Source organism: Leptodactylus fuscus, unplaced genomic scaffold, assembly GCF_031893055.1.
Source record: "Leptodactylus fuscus isolate aLepFus1 unplaced genomic scaffold, aLepFus1.hap2 HAP2_SCAFFOLD_876, whole genome shotgun sequence".
Lineage (NCBI taxonomy): Eukaryota > Metazoa > Chordata > Amphibia > Anura > Leptodactylidae > Leptodactylus > Leptodactylus fuscus.
Genome location: NW_027440922.1, coordinates 24,337 through 38,736, shown reverse-complemented (window position 1 = coordinate 38,736; position 14,400 = coordinate 24,337). Strand labels below are relative to the sequence as shown.

At 48.4% G+C, this 14,400-nt stretch overlaps 1 protein-coding gene across 2 annotated transcripts in view; it reads right to left on the bottom strand.

The window, feature by feature from the left end:
- Positions 1 to 1,019: 1,019 nt before the first annotated feature.
- DLG4 (discs large MAGUK scaffold protein 4) overlaps positions 1,020 to 14,400 on the bottom strand; it is a 37,409-nt gene continuing 24,028 nt past the window's right edge. The window contains exons 3-17 of one of the 2 annotated variants that reach the window (XM_075262071.1): positions 11,813 to 11,949; positions 10,798 to 10,942; positions 10,579 to 10,717; positions 10,196 to 10,352; positions 7,954 to 8,056; positions 7,753 to 7,873; positions 7,476 to 7,646; positions 6,306 to 6,350; positions 3,794 to 3,813; positions 3,543 to 3,590; positions 3,352 to 3,453; positions 2,569 to 2,741; positions 2,380 to 2,489; positions 2,018 to 2,109; positions 1,020 to 1,858 (exon numbers count right to left, since the gene is read on the bottom strand). In XM_075262071.1, coding sequence (XP_075118172.1) covers positions 1,752 to 1,858; positions 2,018 to 2,109; positions 2,380 to 2,489; positions 2,569 to 2,741; positions 3,352 to 3,453; positions 3,543 to 3,590; positions 3,794 to 3,813; positions 6,306 to 6,350; positions 7,476 to 7,646; positions 7,753 to 7,873; positions 7,954 to 8,056; positions 10,196 to 10,352; positions 10,579 to 10,717; positions 10,798 to 10,942; positions 11,813 to 11,949 — 1,670 coding nt within the window. In that variant the 3' untranslated portion in view covers positions 1,020 to 1,751. Of the gene's footprint in view, positions 1,859 to 2,017; positions 2,110 to 2,379; positions 2,490 to 2,568; positions 2,742 to 3,351; positions 3,454 to 3,542; positions 3,591 to 3,793; positions 3,822 to 6,305; positions 6,351 to 7,475; positions 7,647 to 7,752; positions 7,874 to 7,953; positions 8,057 to 10,195; positions 10,353 to 10,578; positions 10,718 to 10,797; positions 10,943 to 11,812; positions 11,950 to 14,400 lie in introns of both variants that reach the window. The other variant, XM_075262072.1, reaches the window with a different exon arrangement.

Genomic DNA, 14,400 nt, shown 5'->3' with positions numbered 1-14,400 from the left:
TAGCACCCTGGCTTCTGTATGACCGCCCACTACTGTAGCACCTTGGCTTCTGTATGACCGCCCACTACTGTAGCACCTTGGCTTCTGTATGACCGCCCACTACTGTAGCACCTTGGCTTCTGTATGACCGCCCACTACTGTAGCACCCTGGCTTCTGTATGACCGCCCACTACTGTAGCACCTTGGCTTCTGTATGACCGCCCACTACTGTAGCACCCTGGCTTCTGTATGACCGCCCACTACTGTAGCACCTTGGCTTCTGTATGACCGCCCACTACTGTAGCACCTTGGCTTCTGTATGACCGCCCACTACTGTAGCACCTTGGCTTCTGTATGACCGCCCACTACTGTAGCACCTTGGCTTCTGTATGACCGCCCACTACTGTAGCACCTTGGCTTCTGTATGACCGCCCACTACTGTAGCACCCTGGCTTCTGTATGACCGCCCACTACTGTAGCACCTTGGCTTCTGTATGACCGCCCACTACTGTAGCACCTTGGCTTCTGTATGACCGCCCACTACTGTAGCACCTTGGCTTCTGTATGACCGCCCACTACTGTAGCACCCCGGCTTCTGTATGACCGCCCACTACTGTAACACCCCGGCTTCTGTATGACCGCCCACTACTGTAGCACCTTGGCTTCTGTATGACCGCCCACTACTGTAGCACCCCGGCTTCTGTATGACCGCCCACTACTGTAGCACCCCGGCTTCTGTATGACCGCCCACTACTGTAGCACCCTGGCTTCTGTATGACCGCCCACTACTGTAGCACCCCGGCTTCTGTATGACCGCCCACTACTGTAGCACCCTGGCTTCTGTATGACCGCCCACTACTGTAGCACCCCGGCTTCTGTATGACCGCCCACTACTGTAGCACCCCGGCTTCTGTATGACCGCCCACTACTGTAGCACCCCGGCTTCTGTAATCACAGGACACCGCTCACCTACACGGTGTGAGACTATGAGGAGTCGCCCCCTCTTGGTCAGCGCGGAGCAGAGACCACAAGACGACAGGTAAATATATAACATTTTATTTATCCACATAAAATAGTTTTATTTTTTATTACTGTACGGTATGTAACCCTTCACCTTCCAGGCCCCGCAGCACTCTCACCTTGTGTCCTGAAGAGCATCGCTTCTAACACCTCTCATGTGACAGGGCCTGCAGAACATTGCACACTTAACCCCTCCATGGCTTTGTTTGAGAGCTAAGGAGACATCCATAAATCTACTGCCCCTGAGAGGGGAAGTTATTGTCCATATTGCCCCGTGCTCTTAGGGCATGTGCGTGGGGATGGGGGGAAATAATGGGGTATTTGTCCATTAATTCCAAGTCCTCCCTCTTCCAGTATAAGACGCATGCACAAAGTAAACGCAGACAGCGAGATAAAAAACCAGGACTAAAAGTCTTTTTTATACAACAGGCTCAACCCACAGCAAGGGCCGGCTCACGAGGAAACCCCTCCCACGAGGAGCCGAGCAAGAGCAGAACAGCCACATTGTGGTCTCTAGAGTGTTTGTGCATGTACAAGATACACACAGAAACACTTCTAGAGACACAATGGTGAAGGTCTCCTGCTGGAGGAGATGTCAGCCCCATTCAGAAGTAATCAGGCACTCCAGGTGGGGGTGGCAACATGAGGCCAGGGAGGTGCCGGAGTGCCTTATTGCCTCCCGATATACAATGCTCCAGGACAGAGAAGTCTCCGCTATTTCATGGTGGGATTGGAGAGAGAGGCTGGTGGTTTTAAAGTCTTTCTCGGGAGGGAACCCAGATGTAGGGCCCTGAGAGATCCTCGATGATCCCCTTAATTTTATGATAGACCTCTTCAAAGCTGTCCCCCTCGACCACCGCTGCGGAGAAAAAGACAAATATTGATTGTTTATAGGGGGATGTCCCACCTTCTGTCACAACATTTGCATATCCTGGTAAACCCAAGTCTACACGTGAAGAATAGCCTCCCGTACTGTAGTACAATATACCCCCCCATCATACACACAGTCGGGGCCCACCTGAGAAGCACTCAGTAAAGTCTTGTTCCAGCTTTGTGGACCTCTCATATGTTTTTCTGGCTTGTTCCTCGGTTAGACGTTTGTTAATTTCTCTGCCAAGTAAAGAGACAATAGATGTGAGTGGCGACAACCATCGCAACGCCGGAGCAAATCCGAAGGTATTCTACAATCCCCATGTGTGATCACTCGCTGATTGGTTAATAAATCCATGTATCTGCTGCATCAACAGGCCATCCAGATCTATACCAGACACTGGGTTAGATCATCACTGAACTATACAATGCTCAATGCTGGAACAACATCGTATGGACCAAAATCACCAGCAGATCCTCATTATACTGACATTATAGGTCAGGACTTACAGAATGTTTTCCAGTGACTTGGGCCGTATAAAGATGGCGATGGGCTGGAGCTGCGCTGCCTGAAGACGCCGGACAGCATTGGCAGAGACGTCCAGGATACAGTGTTTACCCTGAGAAGAGATGACCAGGGGTTATGACGATATAACATAAGTAAGAGTAGGGACTCATGGAGGTGGACGCCATAATTACCTGCTCGGCCACTTCCCTGACGCTCTGCACACTTGTCCCATAAAGGTGCCCATTATATTGTCCGGCCTCAATAAATTTATGACCTTGAATGTCTTTTTCCATCTTTTCTCGAGATGACACAAAGTGATAATCTCTTCCATCCACCTCGTAATCTCGCTTTGGACGCGTCGTATCTGCAAAGTAGAATGTGGTCAGTGCCAGTCTTTGGCCGACCTAATCGGCGCACGTTACACAAACAGATAGTCGTAGTTGGGGCCAAGAACTACAAAGTCATCAGTGGTCGTCCTCCATGTTTTATGGCAATGAAGAGGATCTTCTCTTGGATACTTCTAGTGGGCTGTCCATGACAATAAGATTATCCTGCATCACCTGCACATAGAACAACGTCACATGGCATCTACTGGAGTCGTCCACCAAGGGATCAAGGAAACCTTGATGGTCAATTAGAGTCTGTCTTGAAATTAGTTCTTCACCAATTTTGTCTTCAGGAAAGTGATTTCTAGATACGTCCGTCTTGCGGATCGGAAAACTTCCCACTGACCAGACTGGATTACCTCTCCAGGTTTCATGGGCTCCAAGTGAGACTCGGATTAATCGTTCCTTGCCTGTGGGCCGCTCTAGTTGTCAAATTATTCATGAGGTTGTATGACAAATTCCTACCCAACCATCTCTAGTTATATAGGCAAACAAGGAGTCTACCTCAATGACCGATCTACACTGATCCTACACCACATAAACACGGAGGCGACCAATATCTGCCCATCCAACACCAAGAATACTCACGAGGAACGCAGGAGCCAAACTTATCAGGAAATTCAGAGAGAAGGTCATCGTTCACCCTGTCCTTCCCGGGACCCAGGATGATGATAGGACGGGCATAGTGCACTGCACATGAGGGAAAGAAGAGAGTCCATGGTAAGAACATAATGGAGGAGGAAAGGCCTTCTCCTGTAACCAGAATGAACGTCACCAACCTTCCATATGTACAACCGTCTCATAGCTGAGCACCGTGTCTTCCCGACCTGCACCAAGACAAAGAGGGGACACGTCAGACCAGGCACCAGTGCACAGGAATAGCAGAGCAACATGCTGCGGCGTAGTGTAGAGCCGTATGTATGAGGACAAAGGAGGAGTGGAGAAATGCCAGTGTATTAGAGGAGGATGAAGGAGTCAGAGGACTAGACACCATGATGGGGGGAGTGGTAGATGGTAAGAAGATACCTACTCTGAGAACCTGTTGTGCTGCTTCGGTCCTGTGCAGCAGAGGAGAGAAGTGAGAAGAGAATGACTGCCATACATCCCAGACAACTACATGACCATGAGTGGAACATCATACATGGAGAGAACGTCTCCCACAATGGTCACATGTGGACAATGTTGTCCTTGCCCCTGCATAGGCCACATCAGTCACACTCCACTTTCTCAATAACAAATTCTATGGAGAGTCACCAATATCCTCACACTAAAAACTGGTAATGTTGTGATAATCCCAGTACAAACTGGTGACTGAGGGGGCTAAAGACGGTCAGATGGGGACCCAAGGTAGGCCCAGACACCAAAGTAACTGGTGGCCGAGCAGCTGATCACTAAGAGCCGGGAAGCTGGAGGTCACAGACGCAAGAAACGGAGAGATCACTGAAGACTGAAAGAACACACAAAGACCTTAAGAATGAAGAAGTCATCATCCACACACCCCAAGAATGAAGAGCCCATCATCCACACACCCCTAGAATGAAGAGCTCATCAGCCACACACCCCAAGAATGAAGATCCCATCATCCACACACCCCAAGAATGAAGAGCTCATCATCCACACACCCCAAGAATGAAGAGCTCATCAGCCACACACCCCAAGAATGAAGATCCCATCATCCACACACCCCTAGAATGAAGATCCCATCATCCACACACCCCAAGAATGAAGAGCCCATCATCCACACACCCCTAGAATGAAGAGCTCATCAGCCACACACCCCAAGAATGAAGATCCCATCATCCACACACCCCAAGAATGAGGATCTCATCATCCACACACCCCAAGAATGAGGATCTCATCATCCACACACCCCAAGAATGAAGAGCCCATCATCCACACACCCCTAGAATGAAGAGCTCATCAGCCACACACCCCAAGAATGAAAAGCTCATCATCCACACACCCCAAGAATGAAGATCCCATCATCCACACACCCCAAGAATGAGGATCTCATCATCCACACACCCCAAGAATGAAGAGCCCATCATCCACACACCCCAAGAATGAAGATCCCATCATCCACACACCCCAAGAATGAAGATCCCATCATCCACACACCCCAAGAATGAAGATCCCATCATCCACACACCCCAAGAATGAAGATCCCATCATCCACACACCCCAAGAATGAAGATCCCATCATCCACACACCCCAAGAATGAGGATCTCATCATCCACACACCCCAAGAATGAAGAGCTCATCAGCCACACACCCCAAGAATGAAGATCCCATCATCCACACACCCCTAGAATGAAGATCCCATCATCCACACACCCCTAGAATGAGGATCTCATCATCCACACACCCCAAGAATGAAGAGCTCATCATCCACACACCCCAAGAATGAGGATCTCATCATCCACACACCCCTAGAATGAGGATCTCATCATCCACACACCCCAAGAATGAGGATCTCATCATCCACACACCCCAAGAATGAAGAGCTCATCATCCACACACCCCTAGAATGAAGATCCCATCATCCACACACCCCAAGAATGAAGATCCCATCATCCACACACCCCTAGAATGAAGAGCCCATCATCCACACACCCCAAGAATGAGGATCTCATCATCCACACACCCCAAGAATGAAGATCCCATCATCCACACACCCCTAGAATGAAGATCCCATCATGCACACACCCCAAGAATGAGGATCTCATCATCCACACACCCCAAGAATGAAGAGCCCATCATCCACACACCCCAAGAATGAAGATCCCATCATCCACACACCCCTAGAATGAAGATCCCATCATCCACACACCCCAAGAATGAGGATCTCATCATCCACACACCCCTAGAATGAAGAGCTCCTCATCCACACACCCCTAGAATGAAGAGCTCCTCATCCACACACCCCAAGAATGAAGAGCCCATCAGCCACACACCCCAAGAATGAAGAGCCCATCATCCACACACCCCAAGAATGAAGAGCCCATCATCCACACACCCCAAGAATGAAGATCCCATCATCCACACACCCCAAGAATGAGGATCTCATCATCCACACACCCCTAGAATGAAGAGCTCCTCATCCACACACCCCAAGAATGAAGAGCTCATCATCCACACACCCCAAGAATGAAGAGCTCATCAGCCACACACCCCAAGAATGAAGAGCTCATCATCCACACACCCCAAGAATGAGGATCTCATCATCCACACACCCCAAGAATGAAGAGCTCATCATCCACACACCCCAAGAATGAAGAGCTCATCATCCACACACCACAAGAATGAAGAGCCCATCATCCACACACCACAAGAATGAAGAGCTCCTCAGCCACACACCCCAAGAATGAAGAGCCCATCATCCACACACCACAAGAATGAAGAGCTCCTCAGCCACACACCCCAAGAATGAAGAGCCCATCATCCACACACCCCAAGAATGAAGAGCCCATCATCCACACACCCCAAGAATGAAGATCCCATCATCCACACAGCCTCCCGTCACACACTGATCTGACACGACAGTCTCATCTTTACCTTTAACCGAGACCATTCCCGTCTCTCGACCCTATGGAGAGAAATAACCAGTGTCAGTGAAGAGAGATAAGGGGGGGATAGTGGAGGTCACTCCATTGTTCTGCCAGTAGGGACTACAGAGGGATAGAAATACAGCGGGGGACTGGCCACATAGCAGTAAGTCCACTGAGAAATAACAGGGGAGCCCCTAGATGACCCCGAGGAGGGCCACAGGACAGCCCATCTACTACGACCAATACTGTGAATACCACATATGCCGGGTGGCTAAGGACAAGCACCAATCCTGGAGGCCTGAACAGTGCGACTGGTAGCAGCCACCATAGGAGGCGCTAATGGCTGAACAACTCCCCATCCTCACTCAGAGGACCAAGAAGGGAAAGGCACCACTTATCCTCCTCAGTATCAAACATTGGTTGTACCAAATAGACAGAGCAGAACATGCCGTCTCCAGCTGGATATTAGCGGGGCAATCTGGGTGGAGAAGACTTCTAGAAGAAGGCCTGAGGGAGTCCTGCAGTTTGGGATTGGTCGGTGTCTTCACCTCACTCACCTCTTTTCCATATAGTCAGATTGGCCGATGGCCTTGTTAATCATTTTCCTCCCGCCCCTAGAATAAGCCGTGTGTTGTGTGTAGCTGTATCCTACACGAAGGGCGCACAGCAAGGATATAGGGGTGACATGCTCTATCCTGTGTACTTGGTACAAGAGCTGCTCAGTGTGGAGCAAGACAAGCGGCGCCTTCCCCTCCTCTGCTCTCCGAGACACTAGCCAATCTGTAGCGCCTCCTATGGCCCTTTGTGGCGGCAACCTAGTCAGACTTCAGGGAACCCAAATATTGTCAGCGTGTCTATGTCAGGTGTATATAACATGGTGTATATACTAGTAGGAGGTGTATATAACATGGTGTATATACTAGTAGGAGGTGTATATAACATGGTGTATATACTAGTAGGAGGTGTATATAACATGGTGTATATACTAGTAGGAGGTGTATATAACATGGTGTATATACTAGTAGGAGGTGTATATATCATGGTGTATATACTAGTAGGAGGTGTATATAACATGGTGTATATACTAGTAGGAGGTGTATATACTGATATCTCCATGCAGGGTAGATCCATCAATAGCTCTTCGGGCCTGTATGATATCTCACCTTCTCTTACTGGGGATGAAGCCGACCTCTTCTCCTTCCGGTTGGACGCGTCTTGCCTGCCACCACTCTTCATCGGTGGCATCTATAACATGGAGGACATCTCCAAACTTGAAGCTGAGAGCTTGACTGAGGAATCCGCAGTCCCGGGTCTTGTCATAGTCAAAGAGAGCCCTGAGAGCAGGACATGAAAGGGTGGGAAGGGTTAGAGAGCTGACGAATGTGCCCACTGACCTTCTAAGCAGGATGGGGAGGGATGTCCCTCCAGTGGGCTCCTTACCTGATGTAGAAGCCTCTCTTGCCACCATTGGCATTATGCAGCGACGCGCTCCCGGAGCCCAGGCTACTGTTCATCAGCTGCTCCCGCAGGTCGTGGATCTTGGCTTCAAATCTGCTGTACTCTGTCAGGTCAATGGCATGTCATCAGTGGAGGGTCCTCATAGACATCACCCACCACCTCATATTACAGGAGAACCCTTACCCTCAGGCTTGTACTGGGCAATGATGGTGACAGTCTGACCTGCATTCTTCAGAGCCAGCGCTGCCTGTTCGTGGGTCGCGTTCCTCAGATCCACCCCATTCACCTGAAAAGTTACAGCCATGACAGCTGACAATCACCAGAAAATACTCCGACAACCTCCAACAGTGGCCAGTAAATGGCCAATGGAAGACCTGGACTATTCTCCTGCAGATGTACAATGGGTCCTTATTCCAATTATGATAGAGGACCTCACATAGAAGAGCTTTACTCTGCACTCATGTAGAATGGACTATAGATGGCTTACTTGGGTTTGGTCACACTGTAGACCACATCTGGACTATAGATGGCCATACTTCGGTTTGGTCACGTTGTAGACCACATCTGGACTATAGATGGCCATACTTGGGTTTGGTCACACTGTAGACCACATCTGGACTATAGATGGCCGTACTTGGGTTGGGTAACGTAGTAGACCACATTTGGACTATAGATGGCCGTACTTGGGTTTGGTCATGTTGTAGACCACAACTGGACTATAGATGGCCGTACTTGGGTTTGGTCACGTTGTAGACCACATCTGGACTATAGATGGCCATACTTGGGTTTGGTCACGTTGTAGACCACATCTGGACTATAGATGGCTTACTTGGGTTTGGTCACACTGTAGACCACATCTGGACTATAGATGGCCATACTTCGGTTTGGTCACGTTGTAGACCACATCTGGTCTATAGATGGCCGTACTTGGGTTTGGTCACACTGTAGACCACATCTGGTCTATAGATGGCCGTACTTGGGTTTGGTCACGTTGTAGACCACATCTGGTCTATAGATGGCCGTACTTGGGTTTGGTCACGTTGTAGACCACATCTGGTTTATAGATGGCCGTACTTGGGTTTGGTCACGTTGTAGACCACATCTGGTTTATAGATGGCCGTACTTGGGTTTGGTCACGTTGTAGACCACATCTGGACTATAGATGGCCGTACTTAGTTTTGATCACGTAGTAAACCACATCTGGACTATAGATGGCCGTACTTGGGTTTGGTCACACTGTAGACCACATCTGGACTACAGATGGCCATACTTGGGTTTGGTCACACTGTAGACCACATCTGGACTATAGATGGCCATACTTGGGTTTGGTCACACTGTAGACTACATCTGGACTATAGATGGCCGTACTTGGGTTTGGTCACGTTGTAGACCACATCTGGACTATAGATGGCCGTACTTCGGTTTGGTCACGTTGTAGACCACATCTGGACTATAGATGGCCGTACTTGGGTTTGGTCACGTTGTAGACCACATCTGGACTATAGATGACCGTACTTGGGTTTGGTCACACTGTAGACCACATCTGGTCTATAGATGGCCGTACTTGGGTTTGGTCACCTAATAGACCACATCTGGACTACAGATGGCCATACTTGGGTTTGGTCACACTGTAGACCACATCTGGACTATAGATGACCGTACTTAGGTTGGGTAACGTAGTAGACCACATCTGGACTATAGATGGCCGTACTTGGGTTGGGTAACGTAGTAGACCACATCTGGACTACAGATGGCCATACTTGGGTTTGGTCACACTGTAGACCACATCTGGACTATAGATGACCGTACTTAGGTTGGGTAACGTAGTAGACCACATCTGGACTATAGATGGCCGTACTTGGGTTGGGTAACGTAGTAGACCACATCTGGACTATAGATGGCCGTACTTGGGTTTGGTCACACTGTAGACCACATCTGGACTATAGATGGCTTACTTGGGTTTGGTCACATTGTACACCACATCTGGACTATAGATGGCCGTACTTGGGTTTGGTCACATTGTACACCACATCTGGTCTATAGATGGCCGTACTTGGGTTTGGTCACGTTGTAGACCACATCTGGACTATAGATGGCTGGAATTAGGTTTGATCACATAGTAGACCATCTGATATCAGCACTCATTTTTGTGTTTGTGACCACTGTGTTAGACCTCATCCTTCTTGGTGCTTCACTTACAGAGACTTTGGGATCACTGCCTTGGCATTTCACCTTGGGCCTACCATGGTAATGGGTCTGCAATGGTATTTTAGCCTGGGCCTGGACAATTTCCCCTCAGTTTTAGTTCACCCTACATCATGGATTATCTTCTGACACTAACTAACATTATTAAAGCCTAATTCCATCTTCTCTACTTGAAGACGACATATAATAACCATATAAGCATTACTGTCATGGTACTCACTGACAAGATTTGATCTCCCTTCCGTAAAGCTCCGCTCAGGTCAGCTGGACCTCCCGCCAAGATGAATGAGATGAATATTCCTTCTCCATCTTCTCCACCAACAATATTAAAGCCCAGCCCTGTAGACCCTCGGTGTATCACAATCCTGCGAGGCTCCCTGTAATAGAAGTCCAATGTAAAGCTCATACAGCTTATCTGACCTGGCTCTAGTCTCCTCATTCTGCCATGTATGGACTATGATATCTGTCCATCAGTTCCTCCTCCATCTCGTGTCCTCCATCCTACATCCAACCGGCCAGATCTATCTTCTTCTATGCCGGATGGTCTATCTGGCTGGTCTTACTTCCTATGCTCCCATCTCATCTATGTCTTCTAGGACTTACCGTGGCACCTCCTCTTCTCCCATAAGTTCTTTGGGGATTGGGGAATATCTGCGGGGCGAGGTTGGTGTCATTACTGGAGCGTATTCGGGGCCCAGATAACTTGGGTGACACAGATCACTGTCCAGCTGCTGCGAGTAGGCTGCAGAGATAGAAAGGAAGATAGTTGTTGCCGTGTACAGAAGGGGAGGCCATATTACTGAAAACGCCAAGGCTCCTTACATGTGGTGATGTCTGGGGGAGCGTAGGAGTCATTCAGATAGACATTGGTAGGTTTGGCCACTTTCAGGTAGACAATGTCTGATGTATTCTTCAATGCTGCCACCGCATCTTCATGCATCACATCCTCCAGACTGACATGGTTCACCTGCAAGATGGCAGAGAGCAGTAAGGAGCGACGTCTTATCTAGATCACATGAACGTATTCATGTACTGGGACGAGTAAGACACAATAATGTCCTCCACAATAAGTCTCCACTAAGAGTACATTGCAAGCTATGTACAAGGAGACCTCCAATCCCTCCATGACTGTACTGTCACTTCTATGTCATCTTAGACTCCAGGAAAGTCTACAGATACCAATGGTCGCCAGTACCACAGCCAATGTCGCTCAATCTACATTGACCTAGGATCTCCCAAGAAAAAGGTCCTCTCCTGTGCCCAGTAAGGATATGTTGATGTGCCCTTAAAGGATGGCAAGCCCCACAGGAGCATTATGAGCATAGGCCATCATGAAGATTCCCTCTCCCGCAGTTATATCATCATCAATGGTCAAGACTCCTTGTATCTCCCACACCACGAAAACATCCACCCCATAGAGGAAGCCATTCCCCCAGGTACTAATATGTCCTACATGTACTTTGCTGTTCTGTGTGTTTAGGACTTGGCCTAGATCTGCCTTCTGTTTCAGGAGGAGTCTAATTTTAGGTGGGTCTGGAATGAGATTGCCGCTCGTTTCCCTAATGATACAGCAAATATGAGGCTGGAAGAACAAGACCTGCTCTATCTGGAGCAATGCCTGGACTAATATCCTTCAGGCCCTCACCATCACATCTATGACCCCACCAAAACCTCAATAAATCAGAATATCAGAAATGTGCACATGAGACTGAGGATGACGGGAGTGTAGGAAGGATGAGGACAATAGTCTGAGGCTGAAGACTTCTGTTGTCACGTGTCCTTTCTCTATGGACACAATTTCTACAGGAACATACTGTATTGTGGGATGTCATCTCACCGCAAGAATTTTGTCTCCAATTTGCAGTCGCATGTCCTTATGTGCAGCGCCACCTTCAATGATCTTGGTAACATATATACTATTATCACCGGGAATGTGCTGATTACCAACACCACCGGCAATGCTGAACCCAAGACCTGCAGGACCAAAAGAAGACAGGAAAGTGAGGGCAAGGGAGAAGAAGGATGACCAGAAGAAGAAGAAAACCAGTGGTGTGATGATGAGATAGAAGATGACCAATGATGTGATGATGAGATAGAAGATGACCAATGATGTGATGATGAGATAGAAGATGACCAAAGGTGTGATGATGAGATAGAAGATGACCAAAGGTGTGATGATGAGATAGAAGAAGGATGACCAGAGGTGTGATGATGAGATAGAAGAAGGAAGACCAGAGGTGTGATGATGAGATAGAAGAAGGATGACCAGAGGTGTGATGATGAGATAGAAGAAGGAAGACCAGAGGTGTGATGATGAGATAGAAGAAGGATGACCAGACGTGTGATAGTGAGATAGAAGAAGGATGACCAGAGGTGTGATGGTGAAATAGAAGAAGGATGATCAGAGGTGTGATGATGAGATAGAAGAAGGATGATCAGAGGTGTGATAGTGAGATAGAAGAAGGAAGACCAGAGGTGTGATGATGAGATAGAAGAAGGATGACCAGACGTGTGATAGTGAGATAGAAGAAGGAAGACCAGAGGTGTGATGGTGAGATAGAAGACGGATGACTGGAGATAGAAGAAGGATGACCAGTGGTGTGATGATGAGATAGAAGAAGGATGACCAAAGGTGTGATGGTGAAATAGAAGAAGGATGACCAGAGGTGTGATGGTGAGATAGAAGAAGGATGACTGGAGATAGAAGAAGGATGACCAGTGGTGTGATGGTGAGATAGAAGATGGATGACTGGAGATAGAAGAAGGATGACCAGAGGTGTGATGGTGAGATAGAAGAAGGATGACTGGAGATAGAAGAAGGATGGCCAGTGGTGCGATGGTGAGATAGAAGAAGGATGACTGGAGATAGAAGAAGGATGACCAGTGGTGTGATGGTGAGATAGAAGACGGATGACTGGAGATAGAAGAAGGATGACCAGTGGTGTGATGGTGAGATAGAAGAAGGATGACTGGAGATAGAAGAAGGATGACCAGTGGTGTGGTGGTGCGATAGAAGAAGGATGACTGGAGATAAAAGAAGGATGGCCAATGGTGTGATGGTGAGATAGAAGACGGATGACTGGAGATAGAAGAAGGATGGTCAGTGGTGTGATGGTGAGATAGAAGACGGATGACTGGAGATAGAAGAAGGATGGCCAGTGGTGTGATGGTGAGATAGAAGACGGATGACTGGAGATAGAAGAAGGATGGTCAGTGGTGTGATGGTGAGATAGAAGACGGATGACTGGAGATAGAAGAAGGATGGTCAGTGGTGTGATGGTGAGATAGAAGACGGATGACTGGAGATAGAAGAAGGATGGCCAGTGGTGTGATGGTGAGATAGAAGACGGATGACTGGAGATAGAAGAAGGATGGTCAGTGGTGTGATGGTGAGATAGAAGACGGATGACTGGAGATAGAAGAAGGATGGTCAGTGGTGTGATGGTGAGATAGAAGACGGATGACTGGAGATAGAAGAAGGATGGTCAGTGGTGTGATGGTGAGATAGAAGACGGATGACTGGAGATAGAAGAAGGATGGCCAGTGGTGTGATGGTGAGATAGAAGAAGGATGACTGGAGATAGAAGAAGGATGGCCAGTGGTGTGGTGGTGCGATAGAAGATGGATGACTGGAGATAGAAGACGGATGGTCAGTGGCGTGGTGGTGAGATAGAAGAAGGATGACTGGAGATAGAAGAAGGATGGCCAGTGGTGTGATGGTGCGATAGAAGATGGATGACTGGAGATAGAAGAAGGATGGCCAGTGGTGTGGTGGTGCGATAGAAGACGAATGACTGGAGATAGAAGAAGGATGACCAGTGGTGTGATGGTGAGATAGAAGAAGGATGACTGGAGATAGAAGAAGGATGACCAGTGGTGTGATGGTGAGATAGGAGATGGATGACTGGAGATAGAAGAAGGATGGCCAGTGGTGTGGTGGTGCGATAGAAGATGGATGACTGGAGATAGAAGAAGGATGGCCAATGGTGTGATGGTGAGATAGAAGACGGATGACTGGAGATAAAAGAAGGATGGCCAGTGGTGTGATGGTGAGATAGACGGATGACTGGAGATAGAAGAAGGATGGCCACTGGTGTGATGGTGAGATAGACGGATGACTGGAGATAGAAGAAGGATGGCCACTGGTGTGATGGTGAGATAGAAGACGGATGACTGGAGATAGAAGAAGGATGGCCAGTGGTGTGATGGTGAGATAGAAGACAGATGACTGGAGATAGAAGAAGGATGGCCAGTGTTGTGATGGTGAGATAGAAGACAGATGACTGGAGATAGAAGAAGGATGGCCAGTGGTGTGATGGTGAGATAGAAGAAGGATGACTGGAGATAGAAGACGGATGGCCAGTGGCGTGGTGGTGAGATAGAAGACGAATGACTGGGAATGTGAGGACAAGATTAAAGAAGAAT